The 23,914-nt window shown below is 44.8% G+C and overlaps 1 protein-coding gene across 1 annotated transcript; it reads right to left on the bottom strand.

Moving 5' to 3' along the window:
- Positions 1-709: 709 nt before the first annotated feature.
- Positions 710-23,442, bottom strand: NDUFB6 (NADH:ubiquinone oxidoreductase subunit B6). Its single transcript, XM_029615534.1, has 4 exons — positions 23,118-23,442; positions 13,477-13,569; positions 9,454-9,498; positions 710-902 (listed from the first exon to the last, which is right to left on the bottom strand). The coding sequence occupies exons 1-4, from the start codon at positions 23,295-23,297 to the stop codon at positions 834-836; spliced, it is 387 nt and encodes a 128-aa protein (XP_029471394.1). The 5' UTR covers positions 23,298-23,442; the 3' UTR covers positions 710-833.
- Between the last annotated feature and the right edge of the window lie 472 nt (positions 23,443-23,914).

Here is a 23,914-nt window from a genome sequence, read left to right as displayed (position 1 = left end):
TGTGGGAAAAACAAACAAACCCAAAAACAGAACTGAGCAAGTCAGGCAATCGCGCAGGAAACTTTCCACCTCAAGTTGCCCAGAGGGATGTCCCGGACAGTATGGCTAATTCAGTCTGCTTATCGATGGGAAAAGAGAAAATATATTTTTACTCTACGCATGATTAAGCTCTGGAATTCATTGCCAGAGGATGTGGTTAAAGCTGTTATTGTAGCTACATTAAAAAAAAAAAAAAAAGATTTGGACAAGTTCCTTGGTGGAAAATTTCATAAACCATTATTAAGTTGGAGTTGCAGAAATCCACTTCTTATTCCTGGGATAAGCGACATGGAATCTTTCTACTCCTTGGGATTCTGCCAGGTACTTGTGACCTGGATTGGCCATTGTTGAAAACATGATATTGGGCTTGATGGACCTATGTTCTGACCCAGTATGGCGAATCCTATGTACTGAAGGAGTCTTATGAATCTATTTGCTGCTGCTGAGGTACCGCCAACACTTAATTTAACATAGTACCTAAGAGGATCTCTAGCGCGTTTGCAAAAAATTCATGCCAAGTTACAAATTGGCCAATGATGCACAAAGCAAGTCCATTTTCTGCAGGCTCCACCCTCCCTACACACAATTCAAAAATTATCCATATTGAATAACGGATTTTACATGGAAAAGTATTTAGTGCATAATTAGATCTAGTGACACAAATACAATATTTTTTATGAAGGCAAACTTTATTGTTAAATAAGAATAGTTTCCAGAAAATATCCACTTATCAAGAATGCACATCTGTACAAGAAGAACATACTTGTCTAGTTTATGAGTTGCTGGAGGATCTTTCAATGATGCCCTGGGTGCTCCTCTTTCAGAGGAGGCATTATCTCTCCTGTCTCTATGATTCTGTCACCCTAAAAAAAAAAAATTAAAAAAATCATTGAACAAAAAAATGGTGATTTTTAAAGAGTCACAAGTAGCTGTGGTGCATGTTTAACACATTTCCCTAGAAATGCTCATGTTCAAAACTTTCCAAGTGCCTTTCTGAACCATTTCACTCTGTATCAACACTGCAGTTCTTGTCAGTAACTTTCCAGTAGATGCAGATATATCAGGCCTTGACAAAACTTTTCTGCAGGAGCCAGCATCTGGAGGTGAAGAGCATGGGGGAGGGAGAATTCCCTGTCAGAGGTCTGCTGCAGCTTTTTTAGGGATTGCTTTATTAAGGCTGTTTTCCATTTTGTGTCTATGGGGTAAAAAAAGGTTAGTAAATCTGGCCCTTAATTTCAAATTAATGCAGATTCCTACCAGTCTTCCTCCCTTTCTCACCCTCTCCCTCGCCTCCACCAGTCTCCCTCTCAAGCCAGTTTCAACTCCACACCATTTAGCCAGCCTCATCCTCTTCCACTAGTCACCCCCAGCCACCTACATCCTCTCCCTACCCAGTAACTTCCTTGTTACCTATTCCACTCTGCCCAATCAGGCAGCCAGCTATCCTTACCACCTGCCCTATCCCCGCCCATCCCCCAGCTAGCAGCATAATGATTTCAGGTGGTTATCCCTTCCATTCCTTTAGCTGCCACCAATGCCATGGGAGGAATAGCTGTTTCCTTTGGTCTGCACTGCAGGGTTCTCAATGAGTTTGATCCTTGTGGTGCCTGAACTCCTGTGGTGGTCTCGTGACTCAGCCCAGTGAGAGTTCAGGAACCATTTGGCTCAAATTCATTAACAGCCACACGATACAGACCATGACCGGAAGAGGATGACAGCTGTTCTAGTGTTGGCAAGAATGAAGGGCAAAAATCAGAGCATCATAGTACACAGGCTTTGTTGGGTCCTGGATATGCTGTCTCGATTTTATTTGCTACAAATAAGATTACTCGATAGATTTATGCACCAGGATAATTTCTGTAAGTATAAGATGCATAGCTATTTGACCAAACCTTATAATCCAAATATACTAAACCAACAATGCCCAAAAATAATTTGAGGGGCTTCTAAACCACATGATGTGTCTAGAATCACTTCTGGAAAAATACTTTGCCTATGTACATCCAACCACTTTACCCTCAAATGTTTTCATTTATCAAAATTTGCATGCAACTTTCACATGATAATCTACACAAAATGTCACCTCAGAAGCAGGTGCTATTCATCACGAAACAAAACATTCCAGATACAGGATACCAGATGTGATTTAAAAACAATATCCTAGTGCTTTTAATAGCGTTATTTACATAATCCAGTTACTTGGGGCCTTAGTGGTGTCTGGTAGGGGGAGGAGGTTGCCAGAGAGCCTGGTCAGCTGCAGCCATGTCTTTCGCCCAAAGATAAGAGGACTGCATCAGTGGGATGGGGAGAGTAAGAAGGCTGAGAATGGGGAGAGATGAGTAGAATAGAGGGCTGGGGGAGAAGAGAATGAGAGGGCATGAACAGGTGGAGAAAAGAAAAATGCATACAAGCAAAGGTAGGTGTGTAAGTCCCCAAAGAAGAAATGCACTCACCATGTACGTTTGCTACTCACACCTTGCCAAAATAAATTATGGAGGGGGGGGGGGGGATTACAGGAATACATGGTTAGTGCATTTTGTCCCTTGCAATTAATGTAAATCCTGGAGGAATTTTTCAATTGAACTTACTACTTACCTGACAATTTCCTTTCCTTTAGTGAAATCAGGTTAATCCACACCAGTGGGTTATGCACCTCTACTAGCAGATGGAGATGAAGCAAAGCCAACGTCATCATATATATACCCCTCCCAGTATTTTCTGCAAAAGACAATGTGGACAGACTAACAATATTTGTAAACTATCAACAGACAACCACTCACACAGTCAGATAACAGGGAACACTGAGCTGACAGAGTGTAACATCACTAATCTAGGGATTGAAAACTGATACTTACCAGTCATTCCCGGAAACTCAGCCACTCAGGAGGACAATAGGACCACAGACCGGCAGCCAAGGGCGGGAAGGTGGATTAACTTGTCTTCACTAAAGAAAAGGAAATTGTCAGGTAAGTAGTAATTTCTCATTTCTTAGCATTCAGACAGGTTAATCCACACCAATGGGATGTACCAAAGCTTCTCCCGAATAAGGTGGGAGGCTGCCCTCAGTCCAACCCACACCACATACTCAAAGGTTAAGTCCTGGTCTTCACATCCAGGCAGCAATATCTGGAAAAGGTATATAATGATCATGTCATAGCTTGGCAAAACTTGATGGGAGACAACAATTGAAGCTCCGCTCATGATACTGCTTGAGCCCTGACCCGTCTAGGTAATGGCTGCACAGTATTCCTATGTGTGTTTGATAACTTCCTTAATCCAGCGGGCTATGATAGCCCATGGCGCCGACTCGCTCTGTTTTATTGTCACCATGGAGAACATACTTGCGGTCCGTGTTCCAGAGAGGTTTAGAAACCTTCAAACTACCTAATCAGATGCCTCTTGACATCCAAGGTCTGCAACATTCATTCATCTCTCTGCTCCCTGTCTAGCGTTGGCAGGGAAATTGAATGATCCAAGAGAAAGTCCGAGACCACTGTTGGCAAAAAGACGGAATAGACCGAAGCTAGACCGTCCCTGGAGACACCTACAGGAATTGTCCCCGGCCGATGAGCCTGCAGCACAAAACTCCACATGCAGAACAAATTGCCATGACAACACTGTTCTCAAACTCAGTAACCTCAAAGGTGAGATGACAGTGGCCAAAAAATGAAACTTACCCAAAAGTTCTAGAACCAGATTAAGTTTCCATAAGAGCACCAGCAACTGTAAGGGAGAACGAAGATGCTTCACCTCCTTCAAAAACTGGATCACATCCGAATGGGCTGTCAAGGGTCTACCATTCACCTGACCCTGGAAACAGGCAAGATCTGCCATCTGTGCCTTCAAGGAGTTAAGGACCAAGCCTGTAAGGAACCAATCCTGCAAGAACTGCAAAATGAGCAGAATCTTCATAGAACATGGAAGCATGCCTCGTTCCTCACACCAAGCCTCAAACACACTCCAAACTCTAACATAAGCTAAAGAAGTGGAAAGCTTGAAGCAAGGTGGAAAATGCAGCAGTGGAAAAACCATACTTCAGAAACCAAGCCCTTTCAAAGGCCATACCATAATCCTTGTCATCAAGATTCACCAGGAGCCTCCACAATTGTGTATACCACGGCCTCCTGGGCTAACCTGGAGCCACCAGAAACACTAATCCAGAGTGTCTTTTGAATCACTCTGCCTAACATGGGCCACGGGGAAAAGGCATACAGAAGCTTGCCTTCCACCCACTCCTACCTTCTCACTGTGTGATATCACTAGAAGTCTAAAAACAGTAGACTCCAGAGGGCCACTATGAGATGGCATGCCTCGTCTGACATCTTCCAGTCTCTCGATCTAAACTCTGCCTTCTGAGAAAATCGGCTCTTACTTTGCCCTTTCCCGCCATGTGGATGGCAGCAATCTCCTGAAGATATACCTCTGCCCAGACCCTGAGCTGGGCTATGTCCTCCTTCACTTCCTTTAATGCTTCCCTGACAAGTGATATAAACCACTCTCATATAGTCTGACCTTACTCGATCCACTTGACCCTGCAAGTGGTCAATGAACTGCAAACATGCCAGCCAAACAGCATGTGTTTTCAGCCCACTGATGCCCCAGAGAGACTCCTCTGCACGGCAGAGCCCCTGTGCTATCAACTCCTGACAGTGAACCCCTTAACCCCGGAGGCTTGCATCCATCGTGTGTATCAGCCAGTCCAGGGTCTGAAGAGAATGCCCTTCCTCAGATCATCTGCTTTCAACCATTATTGCAGTTGGATGCTGACCTACAAATGCTAACTGAAGCCACATCAAGTAGTCCCGAGAATTCGTGCAAACAGTATGCGCTGAGGAGGACACATATGCGTCCTTGCCCATGTATACACCTCCAGGGGTGGCTGCTATCAAAACTAGCAGCTGTAGGTAAGACCACACCATAAGGAGGAATACATAGCCACATCTGCGCCAGCAGTTTCTGAATGTGGCCTTCCGGCAGGAACGTACCTTGCTTTGTGTCAAAATGAACACCGAGATAGTTCAATGTCTGAGATGGCTGTAGACTGCTCTTGGCCAGGAGATCACCCTTACGCAAAGCCTGAAGACTCTTTCAGGTTCTTGGCCCAAATTAACCAACCTAGGTGTGAGGGGAACCAGAATGCCATCCTTTCTCAACCCTGCCACTATTACCATCTTGACCTTGTCAAAGATTATAGGTATGATGGCTAGACTGAAAGGTAACATAAAAAACTGATAATGCTACCCCAAAACGGCAAACTGTGGAAAACCGCTGTCGCTCTAGCTGAATGGGCATATGTATATATGCCTGACAGATTCAGAAACAGAATTCCCCTGACTGTGTTGCCATTGTCACCGAGCTTAAGGTTTCCATACAGAATTGAGACACTTACCAATGATGATTGACCCCCTTTTCCAGTCCAGAATGAGGAGAGAGGAACCTTCCTTCTCGGGAATAATGAAATAAATAAAACAACAGCCTGTATCTTCCTGAGACTTGGGCACTGGAATCACAGCCTGACAGTTCAGGAGCCTTGTCATCAAACTCCACTGCCTGCCTCTTCTGCAGAGAGATGCAGAGATAAGACGTGAAGATGTCCCTAGGGACTCAGTGAAAGCTGCAGAGCATAGCCTTTCCTTAACTCTACAGAACCCACTGGTCTGACGTGAACTCAACCCCCTTCTGATTAAAAGGAGATAGGTGACCCCTTATCTACTGCTATGTGAGACAGATCACAGGCCTTCGCAAAGGGGGGAGGGGGAGGGCGCGGGAGGCACCTCCTCCCAAGCCTGTGTCCCGTCTGGGCCAAGAGGACTGAGCCCAACTCAGGGACCATCCTCTGAGAAGCCGCCCTTCTAGCAACCAAGGAACCTGGACTAACTTCTTGACTTTTTTTTTTTTTAACTCACTCCCCAACAAGTGTGATCCTTTAAGGGGGCAATTCCGTACGTTTAAACTTTGAAATGTACCAGCCGAACAACAGCTCAGCCACAGCTGCCATCTCAGAAGCCATTCCTCTGGCAGAAATATGAACCAGGTCCAGCCTGCATCCTCCCAAAAAGGCAGCAGCCAGTTCCATCACTACCCAGACTCATCAACTTCCTGAGATCGGATCAGATAAGGTAAGTGCAAGCCACCAGGGAGCAGCAAGAGGCTATCTGCATCCTTCAGTGCCGCTCCCCCCTTCCACAGGAATGATCATTCGCTTGGTGACAGAATATACCACCTCCTTCCCGTTTAGAAAATGCAACTGTTCTCTCTCTTGCTGCCGGATTCAGGGGGTACAGCCCTACCAAGTCTCATCCCCCTTTAAAATTAGCTTCCAGAGCGTCCTAAGATCATCAAGCCTTGAATAAAAACATAAGAACATAAGACTTGCCATGCTGGGTCAGACCAAGGGTCCATCAAGCCCAGCATCCTGTTTCCAACAGAGGCCAAACCAGGCCACAAGAACCTGGCAATTATCCAAACACTAAGTAGATCCCAAGCTACTGATGCCAGTAATAGCAGAGGCCATTCCCTAAGTAAACTTGATTAATAGCAGTTAATGGACTTCTCCTTCAAGAACTTATCCAAACCTTTTTTGAACCCAGCTACACTAACCACATCCTCTGGCAACAAATTCCAGAGCAATAGCAACCATAATGGGGAAGTAACGTCTTTGGCTCAGACATGGAATCAACACCTGTTATTCCCAATATCTTCTGTGCCAGGGTGAGAAGTCAGTAACATATCTCTAGGACAGAACGCTCTGTAAGGATCGTTTTAGTCATCCATGCCACCTGGGTCCCCATCAGAGTGATCCGCAGCAGGCCAAGGCCTACTCAGACATTTACCCGCGGCACCAGACTTGCAGGATTCTGCAGCCTGCGATCCTGAAGTTTTTTGGTTTTTTTTTACACATTGGTGGTTCCGCTGAACTTACCTGTAGAAAGAACTGCCACCCTTGAAACAATTCCACCCAGGAAAGACAGAAAGATCCATATTAAAACCAGGAAGTGTCTGATTGGCACCCACTGAGTTGCCCTTCCCTGCTGAAAACCAAGCAAAATACTGACAGATCCCCTTCCGGACCTATTTCCACAACCTGCTGGGAAGAGGAATCGGAAAGAGCAAAAACAAGCAGGAGATAATCTCCCTGAGTCTCTGAACAGCACTGACAAGATTAAAGGTAACCCCAGGCTGTAATGCAGCAGGATAAATCGCATATATGCCAGCAGTATATTGCATAATCGAGACAAACAGAGCATGCACAAGAGAGCGCGAGAGTGAGAAATATGTCAGCAGTGTAAATCGTAAGGCACTGAGGCTTCTTTACTACTGGCGTCATAAGGTATCATCACAGGAGAGCAGGGCAAATTAAATTTCCTTCGTTTTTCCTTTTTTTTTTTTTTTTTTAAAGCAATCCCCAGTAGGGAGATGCACGTCCACCATCTGCTGTAGATAGAGAATACTGGAGGGCTGTCAGTGTAGGAGGTATATATATACCATGTCGTCAGCGTTGCTTCATCTCCATCTGTTGGGTGGAAGTGCATAACCCACTGGTGTGGATTAACCTGTCTGAATGCTAAGAAAACTCTGGTTATTACACACACTTTGTAACGAGATCAGCAGCTATTCCAATATATTCACTTTTTTTTTTATATTGTATTGAGTCTTTAAATATATAAAAACTGATTTCATGAAACATTTTAAACACTAAAATATGTGTGCTTGCATTTTAAACTAGTATCATGCCCTTACTGGGAATGTTTCAAATGTATCAACAAGGCTGGCTTATTTCATGTTCATGCTATGTTGGACAAAAACTACTCAGCAAAAAATGCAGGCTGACCTGCTGAAAAGCCAGAGATTAACTGTGGTCTATGGTACTGCAAAAGGCAACAAACAAGAAAAATGAGAGAAGCCATAGCGTCAGACCCCAATCCCATCTTTCCCATATCCCCCTCTGATTCCCTCGCTCTCACTTCCTGTCCCCCCACACCCGATTGCCTCACTCATTCTGGGTCACTCCTCCCTTCCCCCAAACCCCTTGCTCTCCCTGGTTAACACCTTCCCCTCACTTACCCCAGTTCACTTCCCCCTATTTTCAGTTCACTCATACCGGTTCACTCCCTCCACAAACCTCGAGACTCCGTTCTCCCATCCCCAGTTCATTCACTCACCCCTCCTCCCCCCCCCCCCTACACAGTCTCTGTCTGTTTTAATTAAGCCCACGTTTCCCAGGTCACTTCCTTGCTGCCTCATCCAGCTCCCCTCACTCACTAGGTCCTATCGCTTCAAAACAAGAGGAGAACGGTGACCTTGCATCTCCTCTGGCACGTCCTTCCTCCTCCACTGCCAGGATTCAAACAAACATCGCACTTTGAACCACGCTATTCAAACGCACCATTCAAGCCCAGGCAGTGGAGGAGGGGGAAATGCAGCAGAGAAGCACTGCAAGGCCCCTGTCCTTCTCCTGTTTTGAGCTGATAGGAGTCAATGAGTGGAGCTGGGTGTGGCGACTGCACCACCCACTGCATCCACTGTTTCTCTTCTGGGATAGGCGGGAGAGGGGAAATGTGCCATCCACTGTCTCCAATAAGTCTCTTCCGAGAGGGTCCCTGGTCTCCTGCGGCAATTTGACCATGCCTGACAGAATTCCAGAGCCCTTATTGCAGTTGCTCAATCGCAGCAGACCTGGGACCCTGCTAATGGTTAATATCAATTTTGTAAAAAAAAAAAAAAAATAATAATAATAATAATAATAATAATAATAAAAATGTAAAAAAAAAACCCAACCCAAAAAAAAAAAACCACCCTACAAACCCAAAGACTGCTTAAGTGCACATGGTTTAACATAGTAAAGACAATGAGAATCGGACGATCAGAAGAAGCCCTTTATTTCAATGCCCGACTCTGACACTAGTGTCAGAGCGTTCTGCAGGTACTAATGATATTGTGACAGTGTGACAGCAGCCCTGCAGGCATATTTTAAGTCCTGCTAATTGCATATTTTAAGTCCTGCTAATTGTGACAGCAGCCCTGCAGGCATATTTTAAGTCCTGCTAATTGAATTGCCCCTGAGGCAGCTCTATGAGCGAAACTCGGCCAGAGTCGGGCATTGAAATAAAGGGCTTCTTCTGATCGTCCGATTCTCATTGTCTTTACTGTATCACAGCCAACTGGATCGGCTTCCGATTTGCTTTTTGGGTCCATGGTTTAACATATGCAGTACTGTAACTAAAGAAAATGCAATAGCAGAAATAATAAAGCACAGTTATCGAGATTTTGTTTTTGATGGGGAGAGAAAGGATCATGGGATGGGGTGTTCAGTCATTCTAAGCACACCATGTATGGGACAGAAAGTAAACCACCAGTTCATTGCACTGATAATAAAAAACAAACAAAAAAAAAAAAAATCATTCACTGACTTACTGGGAATAGCCTGGGTTTCACTGCCACTGTCCCGTACGGCTTTTTCTGAAATGAACAACATTGGGTCAGATGCTAATGTTCCAAAGTTGGATTTAGTAATACTTTCTTCATTTTTGTTTTTATTTATTTACAGTAATTTTTAACCCACCCATTACCAGACAACTGTTCTGGGCAGCTCACAATTAAAAACAGCATGGAAAATTAATTTTAAAACAATTGTAAAATAAAATAGCCTAGTGGTTAGAGCAGTGGGCTACAAACCAGGAGACCAGGGTTCAAGTCCTGCTGTCGCTCCTTGTGACCTTGGGCAAGTCACTTTACCCTCCATAAGAGCAGCTGAATATCATTCTCATAAGCCATTAAAATACATTTCTAATTCTTGTAGCAATTGACAAATTGGAAGCAAAGACTGAAAAGCACTGGACACAATGAGGACCCCTGGGGAACACCTGAAATTAAAGAATTCCAGGAGGAACTATTCTCCAGTCACACCTGTTGCTTACAATCCTCTAAAACAAAAAAAAAACCAGAACCAGAGGTGGACAGTACCACCTATTCCCACTTCCCTCAACCTCTGCATTAAAATACCATGGGAGAGGAAGTCAAATGCCGAAGAAACATCTAGCAGGACTACCGCACACTTCTGATCCAGTTCTTTCAAAATAAAATCAGAGACTGTGACAAAGTGTGTCTCTGTTCCCCGCCCTCTTCAAAATACACATTGCCACTCATGCAGAATCATATTGTTCTCAACATAGTGAACCAGTGGGTTTAACACTGCCTTTTCCAAAATCTTCCCAAGGGAGGGGACAATATTTATTTATTTTATTTAAAGTCTTTTATATACCGAAGAATAGCAGTCTGCCTTCTCTCCGGTTTACAGTATAACAACTTGATACAGGTAAATAACTTGATACAGATAACGAACATAAATCGGAATAAAATAGAAATTGATAACGAACATAAATCGGAATAAAACAGAAATTGGGTGTTAATTATCTGGTTCTCTGGGAGACAAAATGGAGGGCTTGCAAACCTGGGCATATAATGCCCCTTTTGAATTGTGCCGGCATCATCCCTCCTCCAAGACACAATTTACTAAAGCCGTAATTACCTTTAGCATTTCCCCACCCAAACTGTGTAAGACCCAGAAGGGCACACATCCAAGAGGCTAAAAAAGGATTTTAACATTCATGGTTCCTTTGCTACCTCTGTTGAGGCCAATAACAAAGAAATTCCAAGCAAGAACCTTCTTCAACATAAAAATAGTCTCTCTAGGCTGAGGGATCAAGCTACAAATTAGTTCGAACCTCGTCTAATTTATCATTACAGTAGATAGCAAGCTAACTGTTAAAGTCAACAATAGATGATCTATAGCTATAGGCTATTCAGTTAAACAAGTCATTAAATCAAACAAGGCTTGCAGGCGATTCAATGAGGCTTATATTATATTATACAAGACAATTATTACTTCTGCAGTGCTTCAAATTCTCGCTTATACTAAATTCTAATCACAAGAAATTGTTGCCTCATCACCTCGTTCTTCCTCTTTCACCATTTCCTTTCAATGCACTGCATGGCCTGCTTTTTTTTTCCCCCACTAAGGGCCCAGAGAGTACCAAGGAAACACTTCCAAGCTAACGGGAGGGACCCACCTTAACAGGCAGAACCCTGTCCATTTCTATCTTTAAATTAATTTCCAGGGATTCCACAAATGTATTAATGGATCTGCAATCTAAGTTAACATTCACTTCCTCCCAAACAGTTCTAAAAGTATCTAAGTCAACCATACCTCTAAAGCGCTGCATAACAACTCTTATGAGTTAAATCTAGGTTCAATATGGCCAGAAAATGTATCAACTATTAGTGGTGGCTTTTAGTATTGGTGTATCACAGAAAATGTAAATGACATCAGATAATGATCGGACCAAACCACTTCTTCCAAATAAAGCTCACTTACCAATTTGTTGGAAATCAATTCAGACGGCGCAAACAAAAGATCAAGAGTATGGCCAGCCCGATGGATCTCAGAATCCATCAATTGAGAAAGACTGCCTGTATAGCATTCAAAAATTCCCTAGCTATACTTTCTGATCCACAATCAACAGTGACACTGAAGTCACCCAACAACAATCAGATAAATCTAAATCAAATCCAACATAAAAATGTAGTCAACTAACCTCTCTATAGAGGTCCCCTTCCTTCCTAGGTATCTGTAGACCAACCCTATAGCCCATGCCCCAAAGTAACCACAATGCTTTCATTATATAACCCTATTTTATGTAACGTATCACAAATGGACAGATTTTCCCTATAAACAAACATCACCTCCCCACTCCTCTCCAGACTGCCCTAGCATGCTCAAAATATCTATATCTGGGGGGGGCAAATTTGATTCAAAATTGTATCATCAACTTGTGAATGGCATGCTTCTGTTAATAGCATATCTGGTTTTAAATCCATTAAGAAAAGCAAAAATCAGATCCTCGTTAGATCTAACTGAACAGACATTGATATACTATCTAAAAGGTTTTTCAGCCTCAACCACCTCAATCAGATTACAAGTTACCAAATTTTTCCTACAACTCCACTCTGACCGCTTCATAATTCCCCTACCCCGTTAAACCCATCTTTCTTCCTCCCATCAGTTATATTAAATCATGGATATCCATGTCTTAAAATAATTATAATTTATAACTAACTTATCTTAAAAGAAAGCTTAAGTTGCCACACGTGCACAGCCTTACCACTATATCATGTATACAGTACTAGCGAATTGTATCAACTCATACAAGTCTATGCAAGTGTTTTTGCTCCATATTTTTTCAAAGTGCATGCACTCAAAGGTGCTGTGTGTGTTATTACAATAAAAAGTTGTCTTGCCAAGTTTTCCCTTGCATCCAAAATGACCTCATCAGCCTCAAAGTGCATTTCGATTCAGCTTCCTCGTGCATGTTGATGTCATTTCATAATGCAGTGTTTCCCAACCGGTGTGCCTTCAGACCCAAAAATCAGGTATGCTATGGAAAAAGGGTCTCCTACTGCCTGATGCTCAGATCCAGACCAGCACCTGGGCACTGGCTCTTAGCACCTCACAGAAATAAGACACACCAGCGGTGGCGGCTCTTAAACACGTAGGAGCTCCTTGCTGAGGACACGTGTAATCATGCATTCCTCCTCATCCTGGCTACAGCATGAGCTCCAGATTGTGGTAATTAATGGGCAGCATGCAGGGCATGAATGCTGGGCCCTTCTTTGTGCAGCACACATTACACACCCGCACCTCCTCCACTTCTGCTTCCCCCCAGCCTCATTTTTGGAGTCCTTCCAGCCTCCGACTCATCCCCATGCTGAGTGAGATGCGAGGGGCGTGCACTGAATGTGGCCCACTCAAGTATTCGGAGCAGCACAGTGGAAAAGATCTGGCAGCTTCGTGAAGCAGTCAAGGTAACCAAGCCAACCGCCTGCATCACACCAACTTGACTTGTATATAGCAGATGGTCCACTGTGATGGGTTGATGTGTGTCTCTTTCCCCCCTCTCTCCCCTTTGTTTTAAAAGTTTGGAAGAGAGGCTGGTGGGTTTTCCCTAGCTCTTCTTTTGGGAACTAATCCTCTCCATGTCTGCAGTACTTGGCTCCATGGAGGTTGGTGTGCTAGACTGCATTTTTGTTAATATAGGTATGCTGTAGGCTTGAAAAGATTGGGAAACATTGCCATAATGCACTGTGGGATTTGTAGTCCTTCTTCCACTTGAAATCAGCACTACAGGTATAAGTGCTGCACCATACTGTCAGCAAACCGCAGTCTTTGCTCTGTGGCACAGTTTCCCTCCAATGGTCACAGTTTCATTAAAAATGCTTCAGACCAGCTAAAGGGCTAAAACAAGACATAACTAATGATGTAGCAACAATAACAAAAATACCCCACCAAACCAAGGTTTTACATGCTTCCATTTTAACTGACAGCCTCCCTTTCAATAAAGCTCTGCTCACATTTCACAGAAAAAAATAACAAAAACTTACCTCTAAATGGTATTTGACATAGTAGTGAATAATCCAGGCAGGTATAAGTATTCGAGTTAAAGTAAAAACACCACCATTGTACACTTTAAAAGCCTGCAAGTAAAAAAAAAAAAAAAATACAACTCCTTCAAATTTTAAAAAGCATGATCATTATCTACCTTATTTATAATCTGTAAACACTATACCAGTGGTTCTTAATCTGTGGGTAGCAACCCACAAGTGAGCCACATAAGACTTGCTAGTTTGTCACAAGATAAAACTTCTACTAGGATGTTTTCTAAACTGGAAAACAACTGCCACCTTTGATTGTGGTGCCATTGTAAAATCAGAGAAGAAGTCCTTTGCCAAGAGAGATTACACATTTAAGATGAAAGCAAAATGATAAATTACTACTTAACTGATAATTTACTTTTCCTTAAGGTGGCTAGATAGATTCAGGACCAGTGGGTTATGCCCCTTTACTAGCAGATGGAGAGAGCAAATTGATGTCACAGTATATATAGTCCTGCAGTGACATCAGCCTGCCAGTATTCTTTTCAAAAGCAACTGTGGAGAGAGTAGCAAAAAACTTGATTAAAAAAAAAAAAATATTTATTTCTGTATTCAACCAACATGAAACGAACTCAGGCAAGAACATATGCCTACTAGTCTAGGGACTGGATAAATACTTACCAGTAATCCAGTGGAACACGAAGCCACAGAGGAGGACCATCACCAGTCATTCCATTCAGCAGCCAAGAGCGGAAAGCTGAATCCATCTATCCATCTTAAGGAAAAGGAAATTATCAGGTAAGTAGTAATTTTTCATTTCCTAGCATGTGGATAGATGGATTCAGGACCAGTGGGATGTACTCCCAAATAGGTTGGGAGACCAACTGCGGTCCAGTTAACATCATACATGCAAAGACTACATCCTCCCAGGCCTGCACAACCAGACGATAATACTTGGAAAAGGTGTGTAAGGAGGAACACATTGCAGCTCGGCAAATGGTTGACGGAAGACAACAATCTAACCTCCACCTGGTGACACTGCCTGAGCCCTAGTGGAATGAGCCCTAACCTGAGTAGGCAATGGTTTTTCAGCAGCCACATATGCAACCGTAACCACCTCCTTAATCCAGCGAGCTATTCTAGCCCATTAAGCTGGTTTGCCCTGTCTTCCTCTCCCATGAAGAACAAACAGGCAATCCGTCTTATGGAAAGATATAGAAACCTCCAGATACCTCACGACATGACTCTTGACATCCAAGGGATGCAACAGGTGATATTCTTCCGCATCTCTTTCCTTATCCAAGGATGGCAAGGAAATGGATTGATTCAAGTGAAAATCTGAGACCACTTTAGGCAACATTGAAGGAACAGTGTGCAGCTGTATTGGTCCTGGTGTCACCTGAAGGAATGACTCCTGGCAAGACAAGGCCTGCAGCTCAGAAACTTGATGCACAGAACAAATCACCACCAGAAACACTGTTTTCAAGGTCAGTAACCACAAGAAAAGGCTATGCAGTGGTCAAAATGTAGATCCCACCAAGAAATCCAACACCAGGTTAAGACTGCACAAAAGAACCGGTAATTGCAAGGGAGGCTGAAGATGTTTCCCTCCTCCCAAGAAAAGGGCCACATCAGGATGACATGATAAGGATTCACTGGTCACCTGGCCCCTGAAACAGACAAGAGTCGATACCTGTACCTTCAAGGAATTAAGGGCCAACCCTTTAACCCATCCTGCAAAAATTCCAAAATGAGAGAGATCTTACCTGAACGAGGAAGAACACCTCGATTTTCACACCAAACCTTAAACTCACCAAACCCATACATAGGCTAAGTAAGAGGAGAACTTGCCATTTTGCTACGAGACTGAAATCATCGCAGAAGAATATCCACGCTTCAACAAGTGAGCCCTCTCAAGGGCCATACCATAAGACAAAACCGAATCAGATCTTCATGAAGGACAGGCCCCTGCTGCAACAAATTCCTGTATGGCAGAAGATGAAGGGGCGTTTCTACTAGGAGTTTTTGCAGATCTGCATACCATGGTCTTCTGGGCTAATCCGGTGCCACCAGGACCACCATTCCCCTGTGGCCTTCGATCTTTCAAATTATTCTGCCCAACATGTGGCCACAGGGGAAAGGCATACAGCAGCTTGTCTTCTGGCCAGACCTGCACAAGAGCATTGATAACCAAAGACTTCGGATCTCTCCTGTGACTAAAGAATGGAGGAACTTTCGAACTGCAAGAAGCCGCCAGCAGGTCTATAAACAGAAGGCTCCAGTGATCCACTATCAGCTGGAACACCTTGTCAGACAATACCCATTCTCCTGGGCCCAGACTCTCCCTACTGAAAAAGGCTGCTCTTACATTGTCTTTTTCTGCAATGCGAAATGCCGAAATTACCTGAATAATGCATTTCCTCCCATTCTATCAGTCTATCTCCCGCGATACCTGCTGGCTCTTGGTTCCTCCCTGAAGTAAGCCACCGTCATGTTGTCCGACATTATTCAGACCACTCATCCCTGTAGTCTGCTGCTGAACTACAAGCAAGCCAACTGGACCGCTTGGGCTTCCAGCCGATTTATTTTCCTGAAAGACTCCTCTATGTTCTAGTGCTCTTGCCCTGTTACATATAGAAATGACAGCAGAAGACAACCAAATGGCCCATCCAGACTGCCCAGCAAGCTTTCGTGCTTTTTTTTCCTCTCTCATACTTCTGTTACTCTTGGCCCTTTATAACCTTTTGGTTCTATTTCCCTTCCACCCCCTCCATTAATGTAGAGAGCAGTGTTGAAACTGCATCTAAGTAAAATATCTATGCTTATTTGTTTACCCAGACTATGTAATTTGGACCTTGTTGGTTATTGTCTGTATATGGATCCACTTTACTTCATTCCCCCCTGCCTTGAAGCAGAGAGCTATGCTGGATATGCGTGAAGTATCAGACTTTCTCCCCTGCCATTGAAGCAGAGAGCTATGCTGGATATGCATTGAAAGTGAAGTGTCAGGCTGTTATAATTAGTGAGGATTGGGCTGACCCTTGGACACTGTGGCAGCTGACCACGCCCACAGGGGGGAAGTCCCGTGAGGGGCCACAGGTCAGGCTCAGCTTAGGACACACAAACACAGAGATTGATCTTTTATTAGACAATGTGATGAAGCCACCAGAGGTGGCAGTGGTGAGCAGCAGAAGTAGCCCGGCTGGGCTAGTGTCCCTCAGGCGCTGAAACAGCGACTCCTCCGGTAACAGTGCTGTAGTGGAAAGAACTGAGAATAATGAGTACAGTGGAATATGCACAAAGCCTCAGTATGGAGAACCCTAGGATAGGGAGAGTAGGCCCCCCGAGGAGCGAGTACCTGATCCCTGAGAGCTGAGAGGCTTGAAGGTAATGTACTCACACAGCGGTTCCATGTAGGAGATGGCACTAGGGCTGGAACAGAGGCAGGCCCTCGAGGAGCGAGTACCTGGTTCCAGGGAACAGTTCTGAGGTAAAGATGGAAGTACTCACTGATGTTGAAGATAGCGAATCCTTCCAGGCAGAAGAACAGCGAGTCAGGGAACATGGGCCCTCGAGGAGCGAGTACCGGTTTCCTGATAGCGACATGAAAAGCAAGTGAGGCCCTCGAGGACGAGTACCCCGTTAGCGTTAAGAGTCCAATGGAAGATTGGAGAGGCAGAGTAGCTGGGTACGGAGAACGAATCCCATCCATAAGATACCCCTTGCTAACTCAAAGGCTAGCAAACATCGTAGGCTTTAAATATCCGGGCAGCATGACGTCATCACAAGGGGGTGCCCCTGAGGTTCACGCCAAGTAGGAAATAAGAGTGAGGGCCGCGCCCTAAGGTACCAGTGGAGCATGGCGGGAGGCAGCGCCCAAGCCGGTCCGGGGACACCGGCAAGGACTGCAGGCAGATGCCGCGGCAGCCAGGTGTCCATCCATAGCGAGAGGAGGTGCAAAGAAAGAAAGGTAGGCGGAGTGAAGCCGTCGGGAAGGGACGGTTGCAACACAGGCTTATTTGGTTTGGGGTAGTAACCACCGTAACAAGCAAGCTTCTCTCCACTTATTTTGTGAATACAAATCCTTTTTTCCACATTTCCTCTTGCCGGTGTAGCTTAGAGCAATGTTGGAGTCGTATTAACCGTGTGTATGTTTAATGAATAAGGGTATTCTCTCCAGGTAGTAGCTGTCATTCCCGCGAGCCACCCTCTCTTCCTTCACATCCTCTAGACTTTATGGATCCACAGTGTTTATCCCACACCCCTTTGAAGTCCTTCACAGTTCTGGTCTTCACCACTTCCTCTGGAAGGGCATTCCAGGCATCCACCACCCTCTCCGTGAAGAAATACTTCCTGACATTGGTTCTGAGTCTTCCTCCCTGGAGTTTTAAATCATGACCTCTGGTTCTGCTGATTTTTTTCCCCAATGGAAAAAGTTTGTCATTATCTTTGGATCATTAAAACCTTTCAAGTATCTGAAGGTCTGTATCATATCACCTCTGCTCCGCCTTTCCTCCAGGGTGTACATATTTAGATTCTTCAATCTCTCCTCATAAGTCATTGGATGAAAACCCTCCACCTTTTTGGTCGCCCTTCTCTGGACCGCCTCCATCCTGTCTCTGTCCCTTCGGAGATACAGTCTCCAGAACTGAGCACAGTACTCCAGGTGAGGCCTCACCAAGGACCTGTACAAGGGGATCATCACTTCCCTTTTCTTACTCGATATTCCTCTCTCTATGCAGCCCAGCATTCTTCTGGCTTTAGCTATCGCCTTGTCATATTGTTTCGCCGACTTCAGATTATTAGACACTATCACCCCTAGGTCTCTCTCCTGCTCCCTACACCTCAGTCCTTCACCCCCCATCGAATACAGTTCTTTCAGATTTCCACACCCCATGTGCATGACTCTGCACTTCTTGGCATTGAATCTCAGCTGTTAGTCCCCCAACCTTGGAGACTCGCATCTGTCGTAAGTACCAACCAGTCTGGCAATGTCAGGGAAACTCCCTTTTTCAGATGATCTGCTTTCAGCCACCACTGGAGGTGTGAGCAGACTTCCATCGGTAGGTGGAGCCGAATCGAATAGTCCTGAGACTGTGGGTTCCAACGAGACTGCGGGGAACGATGAAGTGGACATGTATGTGCCCTCGCCCACGGCACCACTTCCAGGGTTGCCGCCATCAACCTGCGTACCTGTAGATAGGAACACAGTATCGGGCGTATAGTGCTCACCAAGAGACACACCTGAGACATCAACTTTTGAATACGAGCTTCTGGCAGAAAAACTTTGCCCTGTATCATGTCAAATCCCACACCCAGATACTCCAACAACCGAGATGGCTGAATACTGCTCTTGGCTAGGTTCACCACCCAACCGAGCTCCTTTAACGGGGAGATCAGTTTGCGGGTCACCAGACGGCTCTCTTCCAGAGACTTGGCCCGAATCAACCAGTCATCTAAATACAGATGTACTAGGATCCCATCCTCTCTCAGTTCTGCCACCACCACCACCACCATAATCTTGGAAAAAGGTCTGGGAGCAGTGGCTAAACCAAAAGGCAGTGCCCAAAACTGATAATGGCACCTCAAGCAAAACACAGAAAACGTTGGTGCTCCAATCAAATAGGAATATGGAGGTAAGCCTCTGACAGATCCAAGGAAGTCAGAAATTCCCGACTGCACAGCCATTATACTGAGTGCAATGTTTCCATGCGAAATTGAATCACTCGCAAATGACAGTTGATCCCTTTGAGATTCAGGATGGAATGAAAGGAGCCCTCCTACATCAGCACAACAAAATTAATGGAATGTTGACCCATATTTTCTTGAGACGAGGATATTGGAACCACTGCCCTCAGACTGAGGAGCCTTGACAGCTTACACTCCACTGCCTGCTTCTTCTTTGGGGAATGGCAGGGAGAAACCATGAGCATGTCCTGAGGAACATTGTGAAATTCCAGCACATATCCTTCTCGTATCACTTCCAGGACCCACTGATTTGATGTGGTCTCAACCCACCTCTGATAAGAGAGAGAGAGAGAGAGAGAGTGGCATCTCCCTATTTCCTGTTCCTGGGGGTGGGTCGGGTCTCTGCACTAGCCAAGCCCCCACCTTGTCTGGGATGTTTGGGACGAAAGGCCTGAGTCCTCTGAAAGGTCATCCCTCTATAGGGACAAAAACACTTGGAACCTCTGAGACAACCCCTTATTCCAAAGGGGCATGGCAACTGATTATCCTCTGGCAACAAGGAACGGAAGATTTGCCCCACTTACTGGTCAGCTTCTCCAACTTATTCCCAAACAAGAGCGAGCCTTTAAAAGGCAATTCTTTAAGGTTAGCCTTGGAGGTTGCATCAGCTGACCAATTCCTCAGCCATAACTGGCATCTGTCCGCCATTACCAATGCCACTCCTCTGGCCGAGGTGTAGACCAAATCGCAACCCGCATATGCTAAAGCAGCAGCAGCGGATTCCATAACTGCCCTGAAAGTCACTCCAGAGTCATCAACCTCCTGAGAGAGAAGCAAACAAAAGCGAGCCACCAGAGAACAACAGGAAGCTATCTGCAAAGTCATTGCCACTGCTTCGAAGGCTTAAGGATGGCCTCAGTTCTCCTATCATGCACATCCTTCAAGGCCATTGCTCCCTCCACAGGGATAGTCGTCCGTTTAGAGACTGCAGAGACAAGCACATCCACTTTTGGGAAATGCAGACGCTCTCTCGTCACTGGATCCAGTGGGCACAGGCCTTCCAAGGTGTGACCCCCTTAAACATTTGCCTCCGAGATGTTCCATTCAATCAATCAATTCTTGAATGGCCTCAATAACTGGGAAAAAACAAGAGTCATTACACAAAGAAACCAAAATGGTATTTTTCTTTGGCTCAGACATGGAATCTGCTCCAGGAACTCCCAGGATTTTCAATGTCTAGGAAATCAGGGTCAGCAATTCATCTCTATGAAAGAACTGCAACATAGTCCTATACAGTTCTAATCCTGAAGGAATTTCCCCATCCTCCAGAGTCAGGATCTGCTTCATTATAAGTGCGCTTTTTTTTTTTATGCATCCAAAATTTAGGCATCCCAAGAGTTAGGGTCCCAACTTAAGTGCACACAAATGTATGCCCAATTTGTGCGCACAGGATGTGCACACGTCCAAGCTGGACAACACTTAACCTGGACGCCCAAGCCGACTCAACTTAGCATCCAAAACCTGGACACAAAACGTGGACACACACCGAGATGCACAACGCGTAGGCAAAAGCATGTGTAAACACTGTCACGGCCTACCACATGGCACACAGTGGAAAAGCCTCGGAGTGGGCCCTAGCCAAAAGAGGCTGCTCAACCCGCCAGACTGACCCCATTCCTGAACCTCCCTCGGTGGGACGAACGTCTAAACGGCGCACCGAGCTCGGAGGCAGAGGAAGGGGAATCCCTGAACAATTCTCCTTCACTGTGTCTCTGTAATGTTTTGTTTTTTTAAACTTATCTGAACTCAGCCCTTCCCGGATGAGTACAGGGACTGTCTCTAACTGTGGGGGGAAGAGGGCATCTGTCATCACTGCCGCGCTTGGTCGGCTTCCTGCACCTGCTGCCTTTAAGCTGTACAATCAGCTAAGTCCATGCCAGCTGAAAAACCAGCTACTGGACCAAGGCATACATCTGAGAGTGCATGGAAATCATCGCAGGAATTCTCAACTGTGGGAGAGACCATTTGGTATCACCGCAGGAGAACGGGACAATCAATTCTTTTTTTTAAATTCTCCTTACAAAATCTGAAGCAATCCCCAGTAGGAAGATGCACGTCTATCATCTGCTGGAGACTGAGCATACTGACAGGCTGATGTCACTGCAGGACTATATATATACTGTGATGTCAGTTTGCTCTGTCTCCAGCAGATGGTAGCGGTACATAACCCACTGGTCCTGAATCTAACCACATGCTAGAAAAGGAGACATGCAAAAGATTTGAGAAGAGGTAGATTGTGTGTTGGTAGATTAAAAAATGCCGCATTGTTCATTACCACTCAATGCTCATTTCACACACAGACCCAAAATCATTTTTCTCCTCTGATTCTTGACTTTCTAGCTGATTCTCATTTCCAAGACATTCCTTTGCCATCCTTTACCTCTGCAGCTCATTCCTCCTTACAATATACTCCTCTATGGGAAATTATTTTAAGGAGTTATTTAGCTTGTGGAAGACTATTGTGCTGCAATAGCAAGTAATGAGGCAAAGAAATCACTGATATTATCAGTGTAATTATTTGATGTAAGACCTATAAGTTCTGAGAATAAATATGCTGTTTTTCTTAGCCTGCTTGAAACTAAAAACATGTCCTGAGATCAGATATATTAAAGAGCAGTTACTCAGAAGGCTAACTGTGCAGATATCAGAAGAAAATAGGACATTAGCCATTTGGCCACACCAAACTGCTTGCTGATGAGATAACAGACAGTTGAGGCCTCGAGAAGTGTCCAGAGAAGAAACTAGAGCAAAGGTCAGCAGACTCAACATAAAAAGACTTACTTCAAGCTAACTGTTTGACATTGGAGAAAGAATAGCTTTGGGCATTAACAGTGGTTAATGAAGTGCCTGATGAGCTATTGCTGATTTTCCAGCACAATGTGTTCCCAGATTTCCAAAAATATATCTCATTGGGAACTGTGAGGGGAAGTATTTTTGTGTATATTTTCTTTAATGCAAACTCTAATCTTGTATTGCTTATTCTCAGACCTATAAGTAAAACATCTATGCTTATAAATATGTTGTGTAATTATGACAAAATAATCACCAATTTTCCTACCCACTACACGCTCTGCATTTTTTGCTAAAGTTGCACTTCAGAGAGGATTTTTATTTTAATAAAATACTGTTTTGAAAGACAACCTAAAATAAGTTTTATTTTCCTAAGATGTTAATATTCACCATTTATCTGCTATAATGTATCCGTTATCCATGTAATTTTTAAAATTTACTTAGACTGATCACTTTATAGATTCCCCCTTTTTTTTTTTTTAATAATAAAGGTAAAAGTTTCACTAGTCCTAGTATACCACATTTAGAAGGATGAAGAGTCAATTTAATATATAAAAAAAAAAAAATACAAGAATGGCCAAACTGGATCGGACGAAAGATCCACCTAGCCTCCAACAGTAGCAAGTACCAGATGCTTAACGACTTGTAAGACCAGGGGGGCCCAATTCTGGTCCTGGAGAGCCACAAACAGTCCAGGTTTTCTGAATATGCATGCATACAATGCAATTCTATCTCATACATATTTATTGTGGATATCCTGAAAACCCGGCCCGTTTGTAGCTTTCGAGGACTGGAGGTGGTCACCCCTGTAGTAAACCAGTCTCCATATGTAATATATTGATATTAACCACATGCTCGCACCAGGCAGCAGAATTAAAACGTGCGACCACAGAAAATTATCTATTTGAAGAAAAAGGTGGAGGGCATCACGATCAAATTCCCTCTGCCACCATCTCACTCTTTAACCTTGGGCAAGTCCCTTTCGTCTCCCTCCGGCTGAGATTAGCCAGACAAGTATAAACCATGGGATGGCTCCCCGACCGCGTGCACCGCGGTCCAACCGGCAGGTGCTCCCCTCCCCCCCCTCCTCCCTGTATACCACCAGGACTTACGTAGACCCTCCAGAGGCTCTGCGGCTGCAGGAAGCGCTGCCAGAAGCGCTGCACAGGCCCGGAGCTGTCGGGCGGCAGCACGGGCTCGCGCGGACTCAGCTCCTGGTCTTTGAGCCAGCGCCGCCTCAGCACCCGCAGCTGCTCTAGCCGCAGCTTCTCTTCTGGGCTGTAGCCCGACATGCCGACTCACGCCCGCCAACCACACACCCGCTACACCAGCGACCTTGCAAGCAAAAAAATACAACACAGGGGAGCAAACGCACTACAGCGCTAGCAGCCGGCGAAGAGTGATGACGTCAACGCAGGCCGGAAACTATCGCAGGAAGGAAGGGAGAAAGGGGGGGCATGCTCTATTGGTCGCTCGCTCGTTTAAAGACGTCATTTCTATCTTGGCACGCTTTTGTAACAGGCGGGTGGGTGGATTTTGTGCTCTTTCAGGCAGTAATTAGTAGGGTAAGGTGGCTCGGGATTTTGAAAACCAAGAGACTAGAGGGCTGCGGGAGATGAGAGACTTGTCTCGGGGTGAGGGTTGCAGTGCACTCACTGGGTACGTTTGCCGCCCTTACCTTCCAATTTTATTTTTTTTTTTTTTAGGGTGGGGTGGTTAGCAGTTACAAATGGCAAGTGCATTTTGCCCATTGCAACTACTCAGTTCTGGAGGAATTTTTCTGGCTCTGGCTTTTTCACCTTTTAAGCATGACTAGCAGCTATTCTAATACAGACAGATTTCTATTTTACCGAATCTTTGAATATATATAAAAACCTGTTTCCCTAAAATTCAGGTATACTGGAATTTT

The sequence above is a fragment of the Rhinatrema bivittatum genome, chromosome 1 (genome assembly GCF_901001135.1).
Source record: "Rhinatrema bivittatum chromosome 1, aRhiBiv1.1, whole genome shotgun sequence".
Classification (NCBI taxonomy): Eukaryota; Metazoa; Chordata; class Amphibia; order Gymnophiona; family Rhinatrematidae; genus Rhinatrema; species Rhinatrema bivittatum.
Note: the sequence above shows the minus strand (reverse complement) of the source record. Positions and strands in the feature narration are given on the sequence as shown.

Excerpts from the sequence above, each read along its gene's own strand:
- NDUFB6 (XM_029615534.1), bottom strand. The coding sequence starts at position 23,297 with ATGTCGGGCTACAGCCCAGAAGAGAAGCTGCGGCTAGAGCAGCTGCGG. Across the intron at positions 9,499-13,476 it reads ATGTCAAATACCATTTAGAG|AAAAAGCCGTACGGGACAGT; the intron begins GTAAGTTTTTGT and ends TGTTCATTTCAG. Across the intron at positions 903-9,453 it reads TGAAACCCAGGCTATTCCCA|GGTGACAGAATCATAGAGAC; the intron begins GTAAGTCAGTGA and ends TTTTTTTTTTAG.